At 39.8% G+C, this 27,428-nt stretch overlaps 1 protein-coding gene across 4 annotated transcripts in view; it reads left to right on the top strand.

The window, feature by feature from the left end:
- The window catches only part of LOC136855600 (intermembrane lipid transfer protein VPS13A-like), a 315,401-nt gene that overhangs the window by 150,899 nt on the left and 137,074 nt on the right, over window positions 1–27,428 (top strand). For all 4 annotated transcript variants that reach the window (XM_067132695.1, XM_067132694.1, XM_067132693.1 and 1 more), the window contains exons 21-31: window positions 210–440; window positions 1,301–1,516; window positions 2,175–2,264; window positions 5,443–5,608; window positions 6,089–6,231; window positions 6,965–7,090; window positions 7,218–7,367; window positions 7,722–7,844; window positions 8,920–9,132; window positions 11,557–11,730; window positions 22,978–23,154. In XM_067132695.1, coding sequence (XP_066988796.1) covers window positions 210–440; window positions 1,301–1,516; window positions 2,175–2,264; window positions 5,443–5,608; window positions 6,089–6,231; window positions 6,965–7,090; window positions 7,218–7,367; window positions 7,722–7,844; window positions 8,920–9,132; window positions 11,557–11,730; window positions 22,978–23,154 — 1,809 coding nt within the window. The remainder of the gene's footprint in view (window positions 1–209; window positions 441–1,300; window positions 1,517–2,174; window positions 2,265–5,442; window positions 5,609–6,088; window positions 6,232–6,964; window positions 7,091–7,217; window positions 7,368–7,721; window positions 7,845–8,919; window positions 9,133–11,556; window positions 11,731–22,977; window positions 23,155–27,428) is intronic.

The raw sequence follows: 27,428 nt of genomic DNA, 5'->3' as shown, positions 1-27,428 counted from the left end.
TAACATGGACATCATGGTTTTTGTTTAATGCTCATATATTTTGAAATTAGTAGACAAAATTGTTTTTCTTTCTTGAAAACATCTGAATCAGCATTAGAGAAACTAGTAAGAAATTATTTTCTTGTCATGAAAATTTTCATCATTTTCAATTTTATATTGAAAATAGCCTTGTCATGAGATGCTTCAACTAAAATTACTTTTTCTTTCAGGTGACAATGAAAGAGGGCGTGAAATTAAGTAGTGGTCAGTGGGAGGGACTAGGTGGTGTGCTTCCAAATTATACTTTATGCTTTTCCCCACCATTGGCCATTCATAATCATCTTCCCTGTACTCTAGTTTTAACGCATCCAGCCTTAGCACAGCCCTTGACCTTGGATCCTGGAGGCTTTACTACCCTTTATAAAGTTAATTTGGATGATAAAGTGTACTTAGAAGTCCAGGTGAGATGCTGCAATGTCAGTACTTATTGGAAACATCTTTTTTAGTTATTTGGTAACGTCAGTTATTTAATAATTTACTAGCATTGCATTGTTACAATTTATTTAGGTCTAAAACAGGCAAACATTTTGCTAAGCCTGTAACAAGTCAGTTTTCTCTCGTACCAGCTACGACACACACACTTAAAAAAAATAACCTTATAAGGAAGTTGTTGCTTGTGACAATACAAGACACTACCCTGCTTATGACTATTCAAGTTATGAACATTCAGAGATACGAACAAACATGATCGTAAATTAAAATTATGTTCGGTAAGAAACAACTGTATTTTCTTCACAATTTATTTTGGTTGTATCATTCATATTAATAAATTACTGTACTCTATAAAAAAAACAGTACTGTATGCACAGTACTGTGTTGTGTTTCAGGGTGAAAAAAATGTACAGTACACTATTGTATTGAATTTATAATCTGTACTTAAATAGGTGTGAAGACCAACTTACAAACAATTCAAGACACGAAAGGCCGTTCATAATGTAACTTGTTCGTATGTAGTGTAAAACATAGATAGCTGCAAAGAAAACTGAATGCATTATTTGTATTGTCAGTTAAAATCTGGTTTAAGAAAAGTTTCTGAAGTTTGTGTTTTATCATAACAGTTTCTTTTAGAGATGCAGTAATTGGTAAAGCTTGTGAATAGCATATGATTCAAATGTAAAAGTATCTTAACAGGAAATTAATGTTTTTATGTTCAATATATGAACCTTTCAATGAATTTGAGAATGAATTCATATAAATTTTTGATATTCAGTTATCTAATTTTATATTCCAAATATTTCAGTTGTTTCTTTGCCTATTTTAGGTATGCAATTACCTTGGTAGTGACTGGGATGGCACTTTGGAGATTGGCCCTGAGAAGGGAGATGACCATCGCACACTTACTTTGAGCCATGGAGATGGAGACAATAAGAAAAAGCTTGAGCTGACCCTTTATACTGTTCGGTCAGGATCAGCATCCATTTATGTATACTCCCCTTATTGGATTGTGAACAAGACTGGTCTCCCTTTAAGTATACGTGTAAGTATTTTTGTCCTTTTTATAGACAGAAACAGGCATCTATTCCTCTAATCAAAAAATATCTTTCTAATGTAAACCCATTGTTTTTTATTTGATCTAGGTTCACTAGTGTCAGTTTTTGTGAGAAATTGCCTCATTATGAATGTGCTTGGGAAATTTATTTTAAAAAATAGCGAATTTAATGTTTTTCCTTTGAATGATATGAGGTAACCACTAAACTTACTGTTCATTCAAAGTTTCTTAAGTGAGGAGTGAAAATTAAAGGTTTGTTAGAGGCCCTGATTTTTCCTCTTAGATGAAATGCTAATTGTAATGAGGGGACTTTGGATCCATCTGTGTTATGCAGATCTAGAAATATAGTTCAAGTTTACCTCTTTACTCGAGTTTCTAGAACCTTTTGTTGATTTACATATCTACAAAGAAATTATATTTGAGAGTTTGTTTGGATATCCTTGTCCTTATCGTTGTCAGTTTCCTGAAGTTTTTCAAATGGAAAGGAGGAAATTTCCTCATATTGCAGTTCGTTGAGTCTTTGGTTTTTTAAAAATTTGTTCTTAAGACTTCACAGTATCTAAAAAAAAATCAGGCCATTATTATCTTTTCATGACATGGAATCTTACCCTTTAAAATGATCTTTGTGTCCATATTCATGTTGCAGGGAGCAAGATCAAAGTATATCTGTGATTTGAATGGTTCCGAAGAGATTGTGCTGTTCCGTTACAAAAGAAATTATCCTCATAAGTTAAAGGTAAGATTTTTGTTGATCTACTAAGGTTAAATGATGCCCTATGGTATTTTCACCAGTGTGGGGTTCAGATTAGGTTACATTGGCAAGACAGTCACATACCTTTGTATCACATATGGGGCTTCTCATATAACCATTTTCCATTATTTCCCTATTAAAATTTTCAGTGGAAAGTCTCATTTGTTGATAGGAAAACTCTTCCATATAATAAGTTCTAAAAGAGCTTGAGTTTTTGATAAATCCCTTGCTGACAGGTCTTGATTTTATGGAACTGCATGAAGGAGTTCCATAAATCATGCAAGATCTTGCTACTATGGGTCAGGTTTTTGAATAGATACGGTAATCATTGCCATAGAATTAATGTCTTCTTGCCTGTAAAAGTGTTGCCTAAGGATTTTCATGAAATCGAAGAAAATATTAGTTAATGTATGAACCTTCAAATGCTATTTTGTTATTCTCATGGTAAAAGTTTAGTGTTTTGGTCAAGTTTAAGATTGCAAAGTACTATTTATATAGAATTTATTTTTGCTGCTTTCTCAGGAAGGTACTGAAATTGCAGAGCAAGAAATATGGGTTATTTTTATTGTGCACTTTTTAGGAGAGGCAGGAAGGATTGTGGATACTGAGGCTGCCCAGTATTTATTGTAGGCTTTTTTTTATTTTTAGTGAAAACCCCATTCTTCCTATGACTATAATTTATATTTGACTTCTTTCACAATTATCCTCAAACCATGAACAAAAAGTTTTCTTCATACTTTCCACTTTTGTTACTATACATCAAATAGCTAGTTACGATTTTTTTTCATACAGGTAGTGCTCGAGTTACGATAATTCGACTTACGATAATTCGCTTTACGATGGGATTAGCAATTAATATCGATATGACAATATTTTGAAAATACGTATTTTTAAATTTCGCTGGCGAAGGCAACAACGTATAATCAGGCATACGATTATGCGATACGTTGACCAGAGAGGCTGGAATAGGTACATTAATTCAATGAGCTGACCTCACTTGCCCTCGTTGTGTCGGAAGTTAAAATAGGTCAGTGTTCGTTTGCAATTTTTGTGCGTTTGTAAATACAGGTAGTGCACGAGTGACGATATTTCGTCTTACGATAATTCGAGTTTACGATGGAGTTAGCAATTAATACCCCGACAATATTTAGAAAATATTTTTAAATTTCGAATGGGCACAAGCAACAGCTAACTTACAATAGACCAACTTCTTTTTCTCCATCTCTTTATTCCATCTTCTAGTTAAAAAGTAAGAGAATAATAAAAGCATTGTTAGTAACCTTATACTCTTGCGAAAAATCAGCCATAAACAACCGAACGAGACTGTTGTTTTGCTAATAACCAATCGGATAACAACTGTTTTGCTTGTATTTCAACCATCGTGACGGTTAAACAATTATCGTAGTTATGTTAAAAATGACGTTAAGTACTGATATGTTTTTACACTACCCTTATCCGCTTTGGAGAAAAGATCGGCAAGGAAATACACTGCTGCAGTAAAATTAAGCTGCAAGTTGTAGCTGACGCTGAAAAGAATGTTCAAGCTGCTAATGACTATAAATTATCGTACATTGGCAACATGGATGAAGCTCGACCGCAAATAAAATTGGAAAGTATTTTAATCAAAACTACTGGACATGAAAGAACACACATTACTGCTGTTTTTCACGCCCGATAAAAGATACAACGAAAAGCTCGTGGTATGATGATGAAATCGAGAAAAAGCGAAGGGAATCTTGATTTTTTTGTTTACACAAAACAAACGGCCAGCTGCCAACGTCATCTACTAACGAAAAAATGGCTAAAATAATTTCACAACGAGACTTATTTAAGTTATATTTCGACATAAAAACACTTCGTATAACGAAAAATACATATGTCCCTTTATAAATAAAGTATCTAGAGATTCATTTATTCTGAACCGAGTTAAATGCATCGAAATAAAGACGGCGTGATCGATTCGGAAACCAAAACATTTGATCGCTATGATCGGAATTTTAATGCAAAAGCAGTATAAGAATATTTACGATTGGATACAGTGTAGTAAAGCATAACTTTTAAAAGATCCATGGAAAAGATGCACATTCGTTATTTTGATGTTTGTATAATACGCCGTGTTATGTGAAAATAGAATACAGTATAATGTAGGTTAGGCTACCGTATATGATATGAAAGTGCAGGCCAGGCCTTGTTTGTTATTCAATTTCTCTTTATACTGACTTATCATGTCAGTCTGCATTGAACCTGCAGAATTAGCTGACACTAATAATTACTATACCATATATGTATAAAGTATACTGTGTAGTGTAGGCTAGGCTACCATATATGTATAGATGGTACTGATTACCCTAGTGTAGGCTAGGCCATATTCGAGTTACGATTTTTTCAACAAACGATGGGTTTTTTGGAACCTAACCCCATCGTAAGTAGGGGAATACCTGTATTAGGCAGTCCCCAGTTCATGACGGGAGTTCCGTTTTTAAACCGCGTCGTAAACCGAAAATCGTCGTAAACCATCAAATCGTCAAAAATCCTAAGAAAACCTTACTTTTAATGCTGTGGGTGTATTGAAAACGATGTAAACTATATTTTTATTGAGTTTTTCATAAAGATAACCTCCAAATTTTCATTATTCTGCCATTTTGGAGCCATAATTCTTCTGTTGGATTGGCGTACAATGCGTCGTAACCCTGGAACATGTATCGTAAGCCAGGAAATAATTTCTGATGAATATTTTTGAAAAGCGTCGTAACCTCGGAACGTCGTAAGCTGGACCTGTCATAAACCGGGGACTGTCTGTGTATTTAGAATCAGACCACTTCAGTTAAATTTTAGTATGTCAAACCCCTAATACCTGTACAGTAATTATAACTATTTTATCGTACAGCATAAACAGTGTCTCATTTTGCCTTGAAAAAAGTGTTCTACAGTGAATTGCAAGAGGGTGTGATATACTTATTCATAGGAAAGAAAGCCTCCTGGAGACTTTCCATGAATTGGCCTTGAAGAGCCTTATGACAAGATTAATTATTGCAGAAACTGACTTGAAGGATCTGGTAAAAGTTACAATTGGCCACAATGGGGCCAGGCAGAATGACTGGTTATGAGAGTAAGTTAATGAAGATCATAAATTAAGGAATTTCTTTTATATGATTCCCCCTAGATCCGTGCGTTGGACAGCGACTGGTCAAAACGATGGAGCTGTGAAGCAGTGGGCAGTTGTGGTGTTGTAGTTTGTACAGACAAGAGGAGAGAAAAGAAGTATAGACTTTTAGCAAGAGTGAAACAGTCAGCCCTTGCAGCACAAACGCAGTGTGAAGGGATACAAGGTAGCTAGTTTGTTATATATGATATTTTATTGTGGTGGTCGTTGTTTATGGCAATTTCCATAAACAAAATCCACAGGAAAACTTTTTACAAAACTAAATACAATGAAAGTCCAGTCATCCTGCAGTTGAGTCTGTGGAGAGTTGGATTATCCAAAAGACAAATTTTAGAAATAGTGTCATTCCAAACATGTTTTGTTTATTCCAATGGAGTTCGAGATTGTTTCTCATTAGTTGTAATATTCATAGTAATGGCAATGACGTTTCCCCCCAAAATGTCTATAGTTGACCAGTAGAACATGTTAGGAACTGAGACTGAAGGTAACCTGATTACTTGGAGTTGCTTATTGTTCACACTACGAAATTAGAGCTTTGTTTTTATCATATTATAATGAGGCTTCATAATTTCTTTTCTACATTGCACAGTGATTAGTATACTTCAATTTGCTAAAAAAGTGGTAACATATGTTTACATTTCTTCAGGCTCTGGCCATGGTAAACTTCATCTGACAAAGATAGTCATCCTAATGCCGTACTTTTTAGTGCGCAATTTAACAGCAAGACCTCTCAAATTTATGCAAGAAAATGATAAGATGGAACTCTGGTATGATATTAATCCTCAGCAGGTAAGATATGACTTTGCAGTTTTATTTTTGTTCAGATTTAGTGTTCATAAGAATATCTTCATTCGAACTGAAAAACAGGACAAATGTTTGGAAACTATTTCCAGACTATATCAGTTTTTAATTGTGGGTAGTAACTGTTACTTTACATACTTCAATTGTGAGTTCATATTCCCATCCATTTAATTATTCAAAAACATGTACTGTACTGTTCTGTTTTGTATATGTCGCATCTTAAAAATGTGACATTTTCCATAGTTTTGCACAAGTACAGAATTATCTTGATAATGCGCTTCTTCAATTTGCTATGAAAATGAGATAACCTTCATGTTGCTTTCTTACAGCCCCAAGAAAGACTTGTTTGGAGAATTTTATAGAAAAATAGGATTTATTTGGTGAGGAAATCTTTAGTGGCACAATCATAGCAGATCACTAACAGTGCAGCATATTGAAAGAATTTATCAATCAGTTTCACTCATGCTGCCTCCAGATTAGATTAAATGTTTTCAACTCATGAGTCATTCTTCCACTGAATAGAATCCAAGTGTAATTATGCTGTGAGGCTTTGGTCTGAGCCCCAACCTTGCCATAGACTTGAGTTGTCCACTTAACAAACTTTGTTAGGTCTCTCTCTCTCTCTCTCTCTTTGCTGAATAATATAAAAGTTTCCCTAGCATGCTTTTGACAAAATGCTTAGATTCATTTTAGGTAAAAGTGAATTTATTCTATATTTCAGTGTATACCGTTTTGGCCAGATATGGAGGACATGCATATGGTCGTACGTTACAGAGATCAGCAGGTCCGATCCCAGCATTTCCATTTTAATTCCATTCACTCAACTGTTTTGCGAATGGAAAAGGGTGTAGGTGGTCTGCATTTTGTTTTCCTTTATGTATATCAATGGATAGAAGTTACATTAAGCTTACATTCATCTGAAGAATTATACTTTATTTGTGTTGCCATCATTGTCATCTAGGTGTGATTTTCAGAGAGCTCTTGTGGTCCATGTGTCTGGCGTAGGATCAGATAGTCCTGTGACTGTAACCTTTGACAAATATCAAGTTGGTGATGCACCTGTCAGAATCGAGAACTGGTGTGAAGATGTCCACTTAAGAATTCATCAAAGGGGCTCTAATCAGGTAAAACTAGCCCAAAACAATTCTATTTTTGGTTTTTGCAGGAAGTAGTTTAGAAGAGTTGTGTATAGAAAGGAAAGAAAGCTGGACTCGAGAAATTGTATTATATTAATGTTTGCAACTGTGATTGTAAACGCAATAAAATATATGTCTAATGTAAAATAGGTTTGTAGATGATAATAATCAATATAAATACAGACAAGCTTAGTGCTTTGAGACTTGCAATAGTGTAGGCAAATTGCACAAGCTAGTCTGAATGAAAAGCGTTTAAATAAAAAAGGCCATCCTGCAGGCCATATTGCAAAAAAATAAATATGACAGGCTTAACCATAATTATTAATGTATTTTCTCTGCCAGACCCATCTTCTAGCACCGTATCAATCTCAGCTGTATACTTGGGATGATCCAACATTACCTCATGAGTTGCTTTGGAATATCTATAACAGAAAGAATGATGACATCCTTGCTATTATCAATAAGGTATGAAATTAAACTCTAAGATTTTAATTGTATGAAAAAGTAAAATAAAAGTTGATCTATTTCAGTAAATTTATTTAATTTACTGGATGCTTTTATGCTGTATAGTAAACTACTTGATGCATTTAAAAACGGTACCTGGATAACTAGCAATACCATATGGTAAACTTGGCAGTCAAATCAGAAAATAAACAGTTGCATGAGCCAAAAAGTAGGGCATGCCTTGGGCTTATCTAGTTCAGGACTCCATATATGATGATCTGCCACCCTCAGTTTTCTTAAACTTTATTTGGCTGTATACCATGACACCCTTAAGGAAGGCATATTTTCTCAGGTACTCCATTTGCAGTGATCATTTCAATTGACCATTAGCTTCATTGAGAAATTTTTGCACGTAACTGACAAATTATTTCCAATTCAATGCAAGTTACCTGTCTTTCAAGGTTTTTATTATACAGCAAAGTTATACCCCAAATACTTTTCCAATTTAACGTTGGATTTAGTTTCAGAGATCAGAAGACAACAGATAAAGGTAGCAAAGTTACATTTAATGGTAATTGTAGATGAGCAAAGGCCAAAATGATATGACAGTTACTGAAAATATCCACATGATGGATACAGGTAAAGATGAATAAGAATGGTTGAAAATTTGATGCTAATGCTGGAAAGGAAAGTCATTTGGTTTTCCCTTGACCAGATGTTGGTCATTAGATAAAAGAATAAAAAATCTTGTAAGTTTCTAGATAATGTATATCTGTAGTGTTTATAAAATTAATACCCAGTCAGGGGCCAAAACCTAATAAATTTATACACCCACAAAATTAATGTCAGTTGTCTATATTAACATTCCCTCGTAAATTCAACTTCTGTGTTCCATAGAGAGTAATTGTCACTTCAAAAATTATTTGTTACACATATTACTATAGTAGCAGTTGGAAATAAAATCACATTTATAATGGTAAATGAATGACTTAGCAGACATATTTTGATTAATTTAGGTACCTTTGAATGTTGGCCATTTTTAATTAAACTTTTGTTCAATTTTTTTTACATTACTAACTTGTCTGTTCACACTCAGGATGATCATGGTAGCAAGTGTGTAACCATCACATCCCTAAAACCTGGTATGGTTCGGGCCAAATCTCAGTCAAGCATGGGAACTCCTAAGACGCGACCAAAGAAGATAGGCCAGAGGCATCGAGCGAAGACAGTTGCATCATCATCATCTACAGAATCTGATGAGGACCCAGATGAAAAGGGACAAAACAACCAATATCTGGTACCAAATCAGGTTTGTATTATTAATTCAGGATGTCATACCAAAGCCCAGTTGCTTTGTATGCTTTAACCAGCAACAGTAGCAGAGGAAGCTGCTTTGATTTAGTTTACCATTGTTGGATAATGATCGAAGTCACTGATTTTTTATTGGATGTGCTTTGTCAGCTGGGTAAAATAAGATCTTTCATTTTTGCACCCAACCCTAATATTTTATATTTAGGGAAATGTTACAAGTAGATATAAATTTTATAAAAAATGTTATGATGATGTGGAAGATTTGGTGTGATCAATAAAGAATTATCTTTGTCACTTGCTTTCACTAACTAATATGAATTATTCTAGCTTTGCTGTACTGATCATTTAGTAGGCAGTATTTAGGTGTCTTTGCTCCAAGGTGTGGGCATAAAACAAAAGTTTGTTGTTCTTGTTCACATGAATTATGCATAGCAACTTTAAAATATTTCCTACAAGGAACTTGCATGCTAGTCATGAAATTGTATTTTTTTTAATCTTTGCCTTAGGGGATATCTTTTAATAGTAGGCTTGGGTATGATATAAAAATACTGAAGAAAATGCTGAAAGAAATATTAAAAATTGACAGTTATCTGAAAAATAAGAATCGGGCACATGAAAGTTAATCCACTTCACTCACAGCATACCTAAATTTTTTTGGTGAAAACTAGAAGTTCAGTACACTTATACCTCAAATGTTTTAGTAAATCTTAATCAGTATGTATGACCTAGGTGGCACAGAGACACTAGAGATCTGTGTCTTTGAAGGTTACGTGAGTAATGTCTTTGAAGGTTACGTGAGTAATGTCTTTGAAGGTTACGTGAGTAATGTCTTTGAAGGTTACGTGAGTAATGTCTTTGAAGGTTACGTGAGTAATAACAATTTTTTTTTTCACCAGTTGGACAGATAGCTGAAGGGCCATTTCACCTATTACAGTATTCAAGTAGTATTCTGGTATAATTAACCAAGAGATTCTACATTTGTGTGGTTGCAAAAGTGCTGAATTATTTTCATTTCCACAATCGCTAATCTTATTTTTCTGGGAGTAACCCCTTCCAGCCCCTCCAACTGATTCTTTCCCAGATTTTTCAGTGTGCTGAGGCAGTGTGAGATGTCACTGAATAATGAGTAAGGGCACTCGCCCTGAAGGTTTTTTTTTTTGTATGCTGGAAAGACTTAAATCTAACCTTCCCCCATTTAGCAGCATAGCACGAGAAAAAGTTGTGGTTAGGCCAATTTTCTCAAATTCACATATGACATTCAATATATTTACTGTAATTAGTTCTAAATCTCTCTTGTAAGTCAGTCATTCAGCCCCTTTGTTCATTGTTTTCACTAAATCACCTACTTCCCTGGCTGCAAGTTTTATGAAATAAAGATGGTATTTTGGTAATAAAAGTGTTAAAATTTATGTATGTCAGATAGTTGACTGTCATATCCAGCAAACTACAGTTGCCCAACTTAGTAAAATTTGCAATAGTTGCTAAGAGAGAAAAAGGGGAAAGCAAATTTGTCATGTGTTTAGTTAATATTTGGTATAAATCTTGCATAGTTTATCATTTTTAGTTCATAGGAATCATTCCCCTACATAAGGTGACCAAAGTGTTAAATAATGCTTCATAGTCTGAATAGTTTTGTTTCTGGGATGTTTTACCTTTTATGATAATTTCAGTGTGAGAAATTCCAGTACATGTGTTTACAACTTTTGGTTTGATATTTCTGTCACATGAAGATTTTGGGGCTTTATACTGGCAAAAATCAGTTGCTTTATTTGAGGCTGCCACCTGGCAGGGAACGTATTTTGGATTTTGTTTTCCTTTGTACTTTTACTGTCATATGGCAAAGATCATTTATCCTGTTTCATGTCCTGTGGCCCCTAATTTTGCAGTACAGTAGTTTTATTGGAATGATGGGCGGTATCCATTAGGTGTTAAAAAAATATAAAAGTAGATATTTGTGAGTTTGTAGATGAATGGAATCTCATTCATTGTCAAAGTCTCAAACTGATGCATCACTTTTATGGTGATGTTTATTTATTACTATATTATCAGATGCATGAAAAGCCAATAGAAATATAAAATGCAAATGTAATCAGTTGTACAGTCTACTTTAAAATTTGTTTGTGGCTTTGATCTACTTTGATTTATCTGATGTAATGATGAAGATTTACCTCACACAGCATTATGATGTGTGGATTAATATTGATATAGTATAAGTCTTTAATTTCTGCAGAGCAAATGTTCTAAATGAAAAGAATGTTTGCAAATATTGTGCCCATGTATAATCATATCTGATAGACTGATTGACTCAGAAAAATTAAGGTCATTGATGCTGAACATATATTATTATGTTTTAATTGTAAGCACAAGAGTAAAATCTTCTCCCCTGACTAATACATAAAATATACATATTTCCATTTTTTAGTCAACCAAGACTCGAAGAGAGAAGATACTAGTGCACTGGGTTAGTCATAAACAAGGAGGACAGAGGATATTGCTGTTCACTCAGTCAGATCGTTTAGCTGCTACAACCCGTTTACCTACTGAACGTGCAACATTTGAATTGTGCCTCGCAGTGGAAAAAATTGGTCTGTCTCTTGTGAGTATAGCCAGTCTTTTGTACTGTCAATTTTGTTGTTAAATGCACAAGTTTACCTATCTTTGCATATTTGGTATTTTTTTGGGGGGGGTGGGTAAATTTATCCATATCTTAATTATTTTGTATTAGACAAGATATTCAATAAGTTTTTGTTTACTAACTCTAGAGTTCTTGTAAGTGTTCTTATTGGAGAGAGCCCCCTTATTTTACCAATGTTTAGCACCAGAAAGGCAAAAATTTGCTGAACAGTAAGTTTCAACTTATAGATGATCAAAGAATTAGACTACTCTTTCAGTTAAGAACACTCCTTTACCAAGGAAATCTTTCTATATCATCTTTGAATGGCTTCTGTCTGACCACTGCTTGTTCTCTGTCTTTATGGGTGCAGTGCTTTAGATTTAATATAAGGATGTTGCCATATTTTGAATGCTGTAAATAGTTAAGCCTACTCAAGCATAAGTGCTTCGAGCAGTATTTTTTCATTTGCTCTAGTAGTCTATCACTGTTCATTTTCTTAGAATTATTTCTTCTTCTTGGGCAATTTCTAGCACTAGTTGTTGCAGTGTTGAATATCCAACATCTTGTATTATCAAGGTGAACCATATTTTCTGTATTTTTAAGCTGCACAGGCAGACTTTTAGTATTTTCATGTGTCACTTTTATTTACAGTAATTAAGTTTAGTATGAAATCCAGGATAACAGCAGGCAGAAGTTTAGTAAGGTGTGTCACAATACAGGAGACCTTAGCAATCTTCTCAAAAGTTTGAGTCAGTTAATGAACTGGGATCTTGCATGGATGATTAATGTCCAGGTACAGAAAGGAATCAAAAGAGAATTTATTTATTTCTGAACATCAAAATGGGGTTTGGAATAAGTCTTAGAGAGGTTTGGATAACTAACAAGAGAGGTCAAAGGCAGGTGCAAGAGAGAGAGTAATTGGGTACCAATAATAATAAAAAAAAAGAGAAGAGACCACAGACTAGGAGTGAGCCCTTATGACCTAACAACCATTTCTACAAAGATGACCTCATGGAGGAATCCATTTATTTCACTGAGGGAGTGTTTTGGGGAAGCAGATGCAGCATAATTATCTAAGGCTATGGCATCATTTGTAACAGTACTATGGTGAATCAGGAGAGTCAATAGATTAGACCCAGCTTAATCCTGAACAACTCTAAGGATTACATTAGCAATGGGGATAGTGCCCTCAAACAAGAATTCTTTTGACCTTCACTGGCCACAATTATCATTAGGGACAGAAATGGGGCCAAAAAAAAGCACAAGGGACAATCCAGGACAGAAATTGTCAAACAAAAGGTCAGGAACACAATGTGACATCTTTATCTAGCCCACAATTACAACCCCTCCAACTATAAATTGGGATGCACCTGAAAAGAATCTCAACAACCAAGCACCATTCTCATATCTGACAAGAAAGAATTGCATGTCAGTGAGCAGATTAAATATCTTTCGGCTAAAAACAACAACTGAGAACTCTGTCACTAGTATAAAACAACAGTGGACATTCCAGCCTTGATGAGAATGAATGCCATTCATTTGAGAGTGACTGGGCCTTATACTCTACTTAAAGTGCTTCTCTCTCCAATGGATAAGCATGCTCATCTAGAGTCTTGTCCTGACAGCCCTTTGACCACCAAGGTAACAGTTTCTAGTAAGGGAATGGTTTGTATGTGTGAAAAATATTAAACAAATTTCTGTATTGTCGCCTTCCACGCCACCCCCACCGGCATCCGGTGGGTTTGGGTCTCCCGCCAATTATATCAGCGTTCCAAACAAAGTTTGAAAATTTATATCTCGGACGTGTCAAATTTTAAGAGATAAAAGCTTTTACAGTGTTTTGGTAAGTATAATGAAGCATCATTTTATCATAAAAATGTCATTTTTATAGTTTCATAGAAGAAACAGGTTTTGACATAGGAAAAACATATTTTTGTAGTTGCTGTTGAGTTCTCAAGGAGTCACCTCACCCTTCCATGGTCTACCAGAGCTCCAGGGTGACCAAACTAATGTCAAAGAATTCTCTTATAGCTGGTCTTGCAGCCGGGTATTGTGCAGCAAGTGGGACAGTCCTGAACATTTTCTTAGTCAGAGTGGGTCTGTAGCTCAGAGACTCCAGTGATAAGGGCACTTCGTCCAAGTGATTCTCTTCTCGCAGACATTCACGTTTCTCATCCGAGCGCCCAGTAGGGAGCCAAGAGTGCCCATTGGCAGCCAAGCGCCCACTAGTAGATGAGCGCCTAGTAGTGCCCACACGCCGCTTGGCACCCGAGAGCCCTTCGACTCAATGCATTCTTCCATGGTTGTGGGACCAATCAAGCATTACTCCTGTTCTGTTGTCTTCTTCATCAAAGTGCCCGGTGTCTTCTCTGTCTCACTTGATTTCTACTTTTCTGTCAGGAAATATGGATTCAACAATGCCTCTCAGAATAGACCCTTCTTTGGTGCCACTTTAAAAACAGTTAGACAATATTTTGGGTCATCTTAAGAAGTCTACCTCTTCTTCTGTGGTAGCTCCCAAAGATCCTTCGCTGTCCCCAATCTCCTCAGACGAGGAGGACTTGGGACAGGATTCCACTCCTTAGGCTTATGCTGCTTTGCCCAATTGCTTGTTACTGAATTTCCCAGCTTTTTCACTCCAGCAGCTCCTGCTTCTCCGGTTTCCTCATTCAGGATGAGTGACCAGCCTGCTGATTCATCCAAACTTCCTAAGATGGTCCTTGCATCCTTGTCCAAGAAGGCTATAGGTGAGGTAGATAACTAGATTTCGGAAAAGAGGCATCAAGGCAAAGCGTGCTTCAGTATTCCACTGTCTCATCTATCGGCTAGAAGGTATCATTGGTATGCTAATGGAGAAGCTCCCTTCTTGGGAGTAGCTGCCTCCTCCTAGGGGAACTTCTGCGGACTCATCGATTCAGCCCGTAGGTCTGCCTTTGCTTCTGCAAAGACTATGTTCTCTGTGTTGGAGATGGACCATTTGCTGAAGAACCTGTGTGAGGTGTTTGAGGTTCTTAGTTTTTTAGATTGGTCCATAGGGGCCTTAGCAAAGAAGGTATGAGATTCTTCTGATCTTCTACAAAATGTTGCGTAATGTTCTCTCCTTCGCCAATAAAGCTGTCAGGAACAGTTCAGTGGAGACATCTTCCTTTTATGCCATGGGGGTTCCTGAAAAAGAGGGAGCCTTGGGTCTCCTTTGCATCTAAGGGTGTCACTTCTTCATGTAAGTCAGCACTTATTTTCTCGCCCTTGGATACTATGCATCTTTTCCTGCAAGCAACAGTGGAGGAAGTTGTTTCTCAGCTTCTCATCTCCACAAGAAATCAACATAGTACCTGCTTACTCAATCTATGAAACGCCCCAGAGAGTGGGCCTCCGCCTCTTCCAAGTCATCTTTTCCTCTTCAACCTCAGCCCTTTTGAGGTGGCAGGCAGAGGTTGTAGTCAAGACCATGAGCAACCATGCTTTTGTTCCTACACAATACACAAACCATTGATCCTTTACATTAGGGATTACTCACAGCGCAGCTGGAAACAGCCTTTGATCTTTCAATCAAGGTGGTTAGGCAGGTAACTGCCGTCCAGTAGGCAGGAGTCCAGCATGCCCGTCTGTAAACATTCCAGTTTGCTTTCAGCCATCGTGTGTTGCAGACACGTGTTCTTTCCTTTCTGCCCTGACTGTCGTTGAGCTGTTTTTCCCAGTGGGATCTTTCTTTTTCCTTGTGTATTTGCTTATTTGTGTGTTTGAAGTATGCAAGCTCACAAAAGTAAGCCTTTGTAAGCCCTCCTTCCCTGTGTGTGTGTCCTGGGGTTGGCAGGAATAAGTGTAGTAGCTTCCATTCAAATGTTGATGTTGCTTCGCAAGTCCTTTGCTCCTCATGCAGGGGGCAGTGTGTACTCAAGTTCTACCTGTACTGAGTGTTGCTCCTGTTCTGGCTGAGCGGACAAGTTTTAGGAGGAAACAGTTCCGGAGAAAGACTTCCAAGGCATTGTTAGAGGGTTATACGCCCCCAACGACTCCCTTGGTGGCTAACCCTTTGTCCTTGTTTCTCTCCTCCAGCAAACTTCCCCTTCTGGCTGCCTCTCCTTCGGGAGAGAACTCCCCTTCATCTTCTTTGCTCGCTTCATCGGGCGTGGAACAAAGTTGGGGGGGCAGACAATCAGGACGACCTCCTCTTGGGGGTCTCTCCTCGCCTGGGGGAGGGGGAAGAGCCCCCTGGAGCGAGAGGAGGCTGCCTCCACTAATCTGACTTTTTCTTCAGCACGGCGGTTGCTCTCCGTGCTGAGCAGGCAACTGACGTGGGTGCAGCCTGGCATTCCCTGGGTCTGTCTGTCACACCATCATTGCAGGGTCTCTTGTCGCACCTGGTGGCTGCTCCTGTGGTGACCCACACTGCCACCACCTCTACCACCAACGCTGTGATGATGAGCCCAAGATGCCAGTAACCAGGAGCACCTGGGGACCCAGGTAACCACCGTACCAGCATCCCAGCATGCAGGCCTCTGCCTCCAGGCTTCACAGTGTCCCTGGTCCCAGGCCAGACAATGATGGTGACCTCCACTGTGTCCCATTTGAGCCTGGCTCCTGGCAGCTGGCTCCTGGGCATCCTGGCTGCTCCACCTGCCCCAGCTATCCCAGTTGCCCCAGTCGCTGGTCCACCTGACTCCCGGGCTGTCATGGCTGCTACTGTCACCGCCCTGTTAATGAAGCTGGCCCGGTCGTTACCCTGGCCATCTCCTGTGACATTTGCTGTCCTCCTGAATGGGGACTAGAGTGTCCTGAAGAAGACGTGGTCAAGAAGAGGTCTCGGAAGGGCGGTCTTTATCTTTTGTGGGTCATCACATCGGCTACCTCCTCCCCTGAGGCCAGGTCAAAGAAGAGACCCTGCCCCTCTAAGAATGTCCTGGGACTTGACAGGGTCTGCCTCCCTCCACAGGGGAAGCAGTGGGCCTGATTCATGGACTGTATGAGCCTTTACAAGAGTCATTAGACAGGGATCGGACCCTCAAGACCGTCTTCCTGCTTGCCTGGCATTGACGAAGAGAGTGGGAGAATTTCACGGACTTTCCTTTAGTTAAACACTCAAGGGGTTTCAGAACCCGTCAGTCCCTGACACTAGGGGGGAGTCCTTCTCCCCCCTAGAGGCATAGATAATGACCCATACGAGATGCTACCGTGTCCTGTTAGTGTTGCAGCGCTCTCTGAAGAGAACTCACCATCTCTGGCCTGAGTGTCGACGACTCTTCGTTAGTGCTGGTTTGACCAAGAAAGAGGTGTCCAAGAACTCGATTTCTTTCTGGCTTAGTGAGACGATTATGAGAGTGTACTCTGCTGCTGGAGAAGATGAGACCAATACCTTCCACCTGAGTGCTCGCAAAGTCTGAAGCATTGGTCCAACCCTAGCATTCTGGAAGAACCTGTCAGTTCCTCAGGCATTGAAAGCAGGGGTGTGGTCTCAACAGACCACCTTCACTTCTTTCTACCTTCAGGAAATTGCCCACAAGTCCTTGGACACCTTTTCCTTGGGACCTGTGGTGGCTCCTCTAGGAGGAAAGGATTGCATCTTGCCTAAGATGTTCGGTTGCGGATGCGAGAATGAATTTGGGAGAGACTGGCCTCTCCATCTTCTCTTCATCATGGCTCTCTTCTGGTGGGCAGAGAATGGATTCGAGCCGTTACATACTAAATCTGGCGATCAATGCAGGTAACCCTATACCTCGAGCTTCCATTCTATTTCCTTTCAGGACGATAGAAGCAAACCCTCTCCTTCCTCTATCAAGGGGAGGAAGGAGATCATGACAGTAAGACAAACCCTATGTACTGGTATTTGCCTTGCTGTCACCAACTTTTAAGGTTCATCCTAGCCTATTTTGTATGAAATAACGTCTTCCTCATTCACACGAAGAGGCCCAAAAGTCTGACAATTGATCTCACTTTTCCTACAACCAATCAATTTGTCAGAGGCAGGTTTCCCTTCCTCGCTCTGTCGACCAGGAAGGGAACCCCAGGTGTGGCAAACTCCAGTCAGTTCTAGGGACTCGTTCAGATTCCTTCCTCCAACCAGTGAGTCTTCCTAATGTAAAGGACCAATGGTTTGTATATCACGTAGGAACAAATCACAGTTTTTTAAAGTAAATTGTATTTTTCCTAACTATACAAACCTGAGGTCCTTTACATTACATTTTCATGCCCACCTCATGCCACCCCTCAGTCTGACACCTGAGCTGAAAGGCAAATTGGAATGTTTACATCTGGGCAGGCGGGACTCCTGCCAACCAGACACCTTGTTTGAAAGTTCAATGGCTGTTTCCAGCTGCACTGTAAGTAATTCCTAATGTCAAGGACCTCATGTTTGTATAGTTAGGAAAAATACAGTTTACTTTAAAAAACTGATTTTGCCTAGCATGCAATCAAGAGATCCTCCTCTAAACCTTCAGCTCATAAGTGAGGACTCAGTCCTTCTTGCACCTGTTGGGGCCGGACTCCACCTTTTCTGGGAAAGTTGGAGAATGAAAGGGTCAGATCAGTGGGTGATCAAAGTTTTGAATGAGGGGTATTCCATCCACTTCAAGAAGAAACCTCCCTTGTCCAGCACTCCCCTCAAATTGACAGCCTACTCCAAAGGATCAGAGGTATTTAGCCCTCTCGAAAGAAGTATCTTCACTCCTTGAGAAGAAAGCAATGGAGGTGGTGGACATTATCAAGTCCAATGGGTTTTACAACAGGCTTTTTGTGGTACCCAAAGCCACAGGAGGATGTAGACCAGTACTTGACATGAGTGCACTGAACTTCTACATAACGAAGACGAAATTTCATATGGAACCAGTCCAGTCCATCCTAGCATCCACTCATCAAGGGGACTGGATGATCTTTCTCGATATGAGAGATGCATACTTCTATATTCCCATTCAGCAGGACTCGAGGAAGTATCTGAGTTTCGTCTTTGGGAATCAAGTTTTCCAGTTTCGAGTATTATGTTTTGCCCTGTCAACAGTGCCACAAGCCTTCACCCAAGTGCTCGCCCCATTAGCCAACTGGCTTCATTTACTGGGAGTCAATGCTTCTCTATACATGGACAATTGGCTGAGTCATTCACCCACGAAAGAGAAGTGCATGGAGGACTGTCAAAAGACACTGTTATTGATGCAAGATCTGGGTTTGCTGTTGAACCTACAGAAATCCAAACTGACTCCTCAACAGATTCTTGCTTTAGGGATGGAGATTGATTCTCAGAATTTTCAGGCTTCCCCATCCCCCAAAAGAATAGAGGACTGCCTGAAGAAAGCCAACCTTTTCCTTTCACTCCAAACTTGCTCAGCCACTCAATTGATGAGTCTCCAGGGCACTCTGGTGTCCATCAAACAGTTTGTGAGGTTGGGAAGGCAGCACTTGAGAACTCTATAATTTTTTCTAAGTCAGTTGGGATTGAAAGATAAATCAAACTTGTGCGTATTCCCGATAACGAGTGATAAAGGAGGACCTGCGTTGGTGGAACTCTGCAAGTAGACTATCGGAGGGAAAGTCTCTATCCATCATGAACCCCGACCTAGACTTCTTTTCCGACGTGTCGGATCTAGGTTGGGGAGCTCCCTGGGGGAAAAGAAGTTTTGGGAATGTGGTCCCAACAGGAGAGAAATCATCACAGCAGCCTGAAAGAACTAAAAGCAATCCACTTGGGACTGCAACACTTATCGAAGGAAGTTCACAATAAAGTGGTAACAGTCCACGTGGACAACACCTCAGCATTGGAGTATATCAGGCTCCAAGGGGGAACCCATTCATTCTCCCTTTGCTAGACAGCCAAGTCTCCTTCTTTGGGCAGATCAAAATCGGACCCAGTTGTTGACACGATTTTTTCAGGGAAAATGCAGCTTATTGGCAGACAAGCTAGGACATCACAAGCAGATACTCCTTACAGAGTGGATTCTAGACCGTCGGGTATGTGCTCACCTTTAGAATTGTGGGAAGAACCGATGTTGGATTTGTTTGTGATGTCCAGAAACCGCCATCTTCCCCTTTTCTGCTTACCCTTTCCAGATCCTCTAGCTTGAGCGATGGATGCGATGATGCAGGATTGGTCCAACCTGTATCTGTATGCCTTCCCTCCATTCGGAATGGTTAAGGGAAGCCCTGTAGAAGTTCCAGTCGCAGGAAGTTTTGGCTGCAAAAGGAATGGTTCCCGGAACTCCTCGAGCTACTAGTAGACTTCCCAAGACTCCTTCCGGCAATCCCAGTCCACTCAGACAACCCCACTTCAGGAGGTTTTTTCAGGACACATCCACTGTAGCTCTGACAGGGTTTCAACTGTCCTGCGGACTCTCACGAGCAAATGGCTTTTCAAGAGCTGATGCGGAAGCTATTGCTAAATGTAGACGACATTCTACTAGCAAAGTCTACTGGGCAAAGTGGGCAGTCTTTAGACTTTGGTGTAAGAAGAATAACATCTCTTCTTCTAAAACCACTTTAGCTCAAGTGGCAGACTTTCTTCTGTACTTGAGATCCTCCAGGGGACTATCTTCTTCAACTGTAAAAGGATATAGAGCTATGCTTAGCTCCATCTTTAGACACATAGGGTTAGACATTTCATCCAACCAGGATCTCTCAGATCTTATTTGGTCTTTCGACATGACCAAGATTAAGAAGGAAGAAACATGTCCTTGGAACTTATACATTGTCCTTAGGTGGCTTTCAGATTTGTGTTTTGAACCCATGCATTCACCTTCACTAAGAAACCTTACAAAGAAGACTATTTTTCTAGTAGCTCTAGCCACTGCTAGTTGAGTGAGCGAGCTCCACGCAATAGACAAAAGAATTGTTTTTTCCCAGGGAGACGCTGGCTGTTCTCTCACTCTGGGTTTCTTAGCAAGAAACGAGAATCCTTCACAGCCCTAGACTCATTCCTTTACCGTAAAAAGCTTAATGGATATCCTAGGTCCAGAGGAAGAGGAGAGAGTTCTGTGCCTGGTAAGAGCACTTAGATATTACATCCAAAGGACAGAGAAGATTAGAGGCCCAGCAAGGAATCTTTGGTGTTTGGTTAAGAACCCTTCTAGACCTTTGTCTAAGAATGCTGTATCATTTGTTTTTTTGTGAGACCTGATTCTGGAAGCACACACTCAAATTAGTGGATATTTTACCTGTACTAAAGGTTAGAACCCACGATGTGAGAGCAGTTGCTACATCAGTAGCTTTTAAGCACAATCTTTGCCTTGCTTCCATCTTATGGAGTATATACTGGAAATGTAAGTCAGTTTTTGTTATGCTATGAAGACTGAAGTACACTAGGACCATTGTCCATGGTTGGCAAAGCGTTCATTCTTCTGTCTCTTCGCCTTGGCATAGGGTGTTGAGTTCTTGGGGAGCCTGGAGGGTACAATGTACCTAGAGTGCCCACTGGTTTTTTCTGTGTAGGGCAGTGGTTTTTTATATGTTTTTTAGTATGTGGTGGTGTTTATTTTCTCTGGTTGTTGTGTTTTATTGTACTGCTCCCTGGACAGGGGTAAATACTTGTTGGCTTTGTTAATGATCAGATGTCTCTTTCATTGCAAAGTTTACATCATATTTCATTAGCGATTGGATTACTCCTTTGCTGCGGAGTCCCCCGCTTCAGTAGAGGCGATCCTGGCTATACCGCCGTGCCGCTACTTAGTCTAGATGAGTGCCAACCAGAGGCAGTATCTACCCAGAGCAGCTCTCTCACCAGGTAAGGAACAACAAGCATTATTTCAGTGCTAAGCCTTTTTATTCTGTTCTCATTTCATTAGCACTATTAATGTTTTGGGGTACAAGATGTCCATGAATCCCCTCCTCCTGTCAATGTGGATTCAGCTAAGTAATTACTGGGTAAGTTACTTATCTTAAAATTATATTTTTATGATAAAATAAAGTTTTATTTATACTTACCTAGCAATTACGGACAGAGGCTGCCCTCCTCCCCTCGCATGGACATTTGAGCATAAGCAAAATTGAAGCTATTGGCTGAGTTGTCCCTCTCTCTCACCCCAAAAGTGGGCTGGGTTAGTCACCTACATAAACAAAAGTAATTACTGGGTAAGTATATATAAAACTTTATCATAAAAATGTCATTATCATTATGGTCCTTAAATACAAACCTCTGATTTGACTGGGGTACCGTCTTCTCAGCCCCTTTTATCAAGAATAAAGAGTAATGATAATTTGGTTGTTGCAGAAAACCCCAAAATACTTAATAAAACAAAACAAGGGGTGAAACAGAAGGCTCCCTTTGTGGTAAGAGTGCTTTCCTGAAAGCAGTCCTAGTCTTCAATCATCTATAAGTAGCTCTCAGTTCATATTTACAAAATATAAAAATGTATTTATTATTATCAGATGAATTTTAACTAAAGTTTTGTTATGATAAGAGTCATTACTGTGAGTGTAATCATGATTTCTTGGTAATCATAATATTAATTTTGCTTATCTCGGCATTTGCATGTCATTGTTCTCTCAGAAACTGGGAACAGTCTTGAATAAGTATTGCATGACTATATTCATTTTTTTATCCATCCATTTACAGTAAGAATGTTTTCAGCTTCAGCATTGGAAATATCTGTATTCCGCATTGTATCTTTGAACCATTTTTTACCCAAAAGGTGATGCAATTGTTTTATCTTCTGTGGTGTACAGTATATATTGACCTTTGTCCTACTGTTATAGTCTTTACAAAATTGTAAGTGGTACAGCCCTACAGGAGGTTAGGACAGTGCACTCTGGAAAGCTAGGCAGTACTTATGGGTTTTTAAAATTTTTTCAGTTCCCAGTTGCACTGCTTTTTCCTATTCACTTTTATCTGCGTAATTTGGTGTTTTCCTATCTGGATACCCAATAGTGAAAAATGCATCTCAATGGTCTTGTTAAACTAATAATAATAATGATGATGATGATGACCTCCTAACTCCATACTTAATATCACCTTCATACTGTAGATCTTCACTCTATTATAAGGAGTTTTAGTTTGTTTCCAAAGATATTTTTAGGACTGTTCACCATAAAACCAAAGTCTCCATTATTAGCATGATGAAGCTCATAGCATCCCAGTTACTTGAATGTCTCATCTAATGTGAGGATGAATGCATCTTTCATTTACATCACAGATGTCCCTCTAGTTCAGTCTTTCCCCCACGTATGTGTACTTGATGAAGTAATATTACTGTAAAATATACCATTAAGATTTTCAATGACATCAACAGTGTTCTTGATTTTTCCTGCACCCAGGTTAATCAGAATCATCATGAAGTGGCATATTTAAGTCTCATGCCTTCTGCTGCTAAATGGGAGCTTGAAGTTGATGGAATCTGGAAAGTTCCTCCTAGTCTTGAGCTCACAGCATGGTTAGAGGACCAGTATCTTCACAACAATAACTCAAAGGTTAATCTCAAGGGATCACTCCAGGTAAGTCAGTTTGAAGTATGTTACTCACTGAATGTTTTGTAATTAGCAGTTTCACATTTTCTTGCAGCTTATCATTTGCATGAAATAGCTTTATGTAATCAACAGCTCTGCTATTGCTACTGTGCCAAGTACTTTTTAAAAATGTGCTTTTATGCAGCCTTAGCTGTATGTTCATTTCATTTAGAATTATTATCTATTAGCAAGTATAGCTTGGCATAACAATAGTTTACTCGCTTTTGTAAATTACTTGTGCTAAAACTGGCCATGAGAACTGTATTGCGTATGAGCAGTATTATGTATTTTTATGCCCCTCTGTCACTTTCAGAAAACTGTTCTTTCCAAAATTGAGATATTCACACTGCAAATTTCATGTTTACTTGGAATAGATGTGTCATTAAAAACAATTATTGTGTTTATTAAGGTTTCAAATCTTGCAAGCTCTCAGTGGAATGAGTTATGAAATTTTGTTTTGCAGCAAAAACTAGATTTAAATATGAAATTTTTAAAAGGAATGGCTGAAGCAAAAAGAGTAGATGGAGTTGCATAAATGCTACATCGTTGTTCAGAACATGAACCCTATTCATATGGAACAAGCCCCCAGGGGCCATTGACTTTGAAATTCGAGCTTCCCAAGAAAATAGTGTTCTTATGAAATAAGTGACAGAAGGTAATAGGAAAAACAGATGGAAGAGAACAGTTATTAGAAAAGAAAAATAAATTAACAAATTTACAAATATGTAGGTAAAAATGTAAGTAAATTATTAAAATACGAAGAGAATTGTTTTAGGGCAGTAATGCATTGCATCTTCACTTGAACTTTTGAAGTTCCTGTTACACGTCATCCTCAGGGAAACTGTTCCACAGTCCAACAGTGTGAGGAATAAAGGACCTCTGGAAATGAGAAGTTCAACAGCGAGGTATACCCAAGATAATGGAAATAAATGTCAGCAGTTTAGTTGTGGACAACTGACATTGAAAAAAAACATAAAATAACCATTTAAAGGATTGCATTAAACTGAGAAATAATTATACCACAGCTAAAAAGAATTACGATTTTACTTTTTACTTCTCTTAATTTTTTTATTTCTCCCTTTTCAACCAACTCTACCTGAGGCTATAAAATTATGCATTAAGACAAAGAAATGAGGGAGTTGAGTTGCTGGATAGCAAGATAAGGAGATCCAGAATATCAGTGACATGAAGAACAAGGATCAGTTGCACTGAGAATTAATGGTCAGAGAGGTTCAGCAATAAGACTGAAGAAAGCAAGTGGGAATTTAGGTGAAGTAAAAGGTTAAAAAAAGTAAGTGGGAATTTAGGTGAAGTAAAAGGTTAAAAAAAGCAAGTGGGAATTTAGGTGAAGTAAAAGGTTAAAAAAAAGCAAGTGGGAATTTAGGTGAAGTAAAAAGTTAAAAAAAAGCAAGTGGGAATTTAGGTGAGGTAAAAAGTTAAAAAAGTAAGTGCGAATTTAGGTGAGGTAAAAGGTTAAAAAAAGCAAGTAGGAATTTAGGTGAAGTAAAAGTTTAAAAAGTGGGTGTAGGTATGACTGAAGGAACACTGCAAAATCCCTTTAGTAATGCTTACTATGTAACATACAAGGAGCACTGATGACAAAAGCCTCTGTGGCCATGACAGTATGTTGACTTCTTTGCATGAAAAAGTAAAAGAAAGGGTCTGACTATAATAGTAATTTCTAACAAGCTTTATAGTGTAGAATTTGTACTAAAAAACAGGTTTTGATGTAGGAAAAACCTATTTTTGGTAGCCAGTGTGAGTCCTCAAAGGAGTTAATCTCATGGTCCCTAGAGGGGCTTCATGAGATAGACCAACCAATTTTAAAGAATTCTCTTCAAGTTGGTCTGTCCAGTATAGTGCGTTGACACTGAAAGAGTATAGGACTCAAGGCAAGAGGGCTCCTTCTCTTGTCTACAACACCTGCCAAGGTTCCGTTCCTATTATCAACATGCAGAAGTGGCAACAGTGTGCTGTTCATTATTGGATCGACAACGTATCTCGCGTAAGACCAGCTCTCGTTATTCTGTTTGAGGTCTTTGCAAGATAATTATTCACCCAAATCACATGCCTTTTCATCAGGGGAAGTGGGTGGGTTGGAGGACTCAGCGGCTACCAAAAATAGGTTTTTCCTACATCAAAACCTGTTTTTTGATAGTATAGCCGCTGTTTGTCCTCAAAGTAGCTTACCAAAGAAATTGACAGGTGACGCAATGGCTAAGCTCTTAAAATTCAACCTCAACAACCCAGATAAAATTTTTGGTCCAAGGTTAAGCCACAAGTTATAAACCACAGTCTATATTCCAGATACCCTTAGGGTGTGGCTACAAAGAAAGACCTTGTGAGGTGAATTGTAGACAAGTGCCACTTCTTTGCTTGTGCCCCTGACTACGCCCTTGGTGGCTAACCCTTCTTCCTCGTTTCTCTTTCCCAGCAAGCTTCCCCTTCTGGCTGTCTCTCCTTTGGGAGAGAACTCCCCATCATCTTCTCTCGCGCTTCATCGAGCGTGGAACGGCATAGGGGAGTGGACGGTCAAGATGACCTCTTGTCTGGGTCCCCCCTCCCCCCCTCACTCCAGTGGGAAAATTTTTCCCTCAGAGCAAGTAGAGTCTCCCCCTCCACTAACCCAACCTTTTCTTCTTCCAGTATGGCAGTCAAGTCTCTCCTTGGTACACAGGCTGCCACTATTGCTACGACATCCATGGTGACCATGACAGCGTTTGCTAAGGTACCCATTACCATCTTGTCTCACTTCAGCACTCAAGTGACTACTGTCTCGGCATCCCAGCACGCTGTGCCCCTCCCTCTAGGTTTTGCCGTTGCCCTGCCATCTCAGGCTGTCCCGTCACTGCTCCTGTTTCTGATGTTCCTGCTGCCCGGGCTGCTCCTGCCGCTCCTGTTGCCCTGGCTGCTTTTGTGATGCCTGCTGCTCCCTTGTGGATGGGGGACTTGACCGCCATCCTGAAGAAGATAAGAAGATGAAGAGGAAGAAGTCAAGAAAGAGGTCCCGTAAGGTGTTGTCGTCTTTGTCTTCATCTTCGCCTTTGTCATCTGCTACCACCTCCCCTTCCTCTTCTGAGGCTTGTCAGACAAAGAAGATGAAGGCTGTCCTCCCCCCCCCCAACAGAAGCCCCACTCTGGGACTTGTAAGGGGCTGCCTCCCTCCACAGGGGAAACAGTAGGATCTCTCGTCGGCTCTTCCCAGCCTTTGGGTTCAGGAACTGGATTGCTTACTCTCCAGGGCTTAGCATTTCAGGAGCCATGGGCACACAGACTTCTGAGTACCCAAGTCTCTAAGGAGGCTCAAGTTTCCTGAACCGGTGCCAGAGAGACCTCTCACCGTGCCAGTTCAGGCACAGAGTGAGAGAAAGAGTCGAGATGTGCAGGTGTCTCAGCTCTTCCTGCTGACACCAGTGCCCGGCCAGGCTCCCAACCTGGTGCCTCGGTCCGGAGTCCAAACACCCAGAGAAACAGAGAGGAGGTCCCCTGTGTAGTCTTCTTGAAGAAGACTGGGGCATGTCAAGAGGACAGTGCAAATTCTCCCCAACCAGTGGTGAGTTCCACCTCGCTCAGTCCCCAGTCGCGGCCTGGCTCGGTCGAGTTGATCACTCGGCTCGGCTTGTGCAAATCTCTATGCTTTCCTTGGAACAGCGCTTCGCCAAGGCGTAAGCGCTCTCCTGGACCCGTGTTGCCATTATCACCACAGGTTGATGACTGCACGCAGCCCATCCCTCCTGCTGTTTCTGCTGGCAGGACTGGTGGGAGTGCCCAATCCTCCGGCACCTATCCCCTCAACCTCCTGGGGTTTTATTGGGAGGCATGAGACGGACAGGAGAAACTCTGGAGGGTCCTCTCCCCAGAGTTCAACTACAAAGCGCACGTTCCTGGCTCAGTCCTCAGATCGACTCGGTTGTACGCCTGAGTAGTGCAGGATGGATTGAAGGGATCTGCCAAGGTTCTCCCTCCTGTGGGGGGAGTAGATCGGGAGGACCACACCCTGAAAGGACTCGAGGGTCCTCTTCCTCAGGATGTGGACGCCCCTGAGATACAGAGGGCCTATGCAGAGATCATCGCGCTGATTCATCAGCACAGTGATCTCAGGGAAAGGGCCACAGCCTCTTCTGTAGATCATCCTTCATGCCTCGAATCCTTTTGGGACCCTAAGAAGGAACCGAAGGAACCAAAGGTTTCGATGGGGCTGCAGTGGTCCTTGCTTGCCGAGGGGGTGCTCGACCAGGTGAATAATCTTGTTTCTGGGCTGG

Source organism: Macrobrachium rosenbergii, chromosome 32 (genome assembly GCF_040412425.1).
Source record: "Macrobrachium rosenbergii isolate ZJJX-2024 chromosome 32, ASM4041242v1, whole genome shotgun sequence".
In the NCBI taxonomy this organism is placed as follows: Eukaryota; Metazoa; Arthropoda; class Malacostraca; order Decapoda; family Palaemonidae; genus Macrobrachium; species Macrobrachium rosenbergii.
This window is presented reverse-complemented; position numbering and strand designations above follow the sequence as displayed.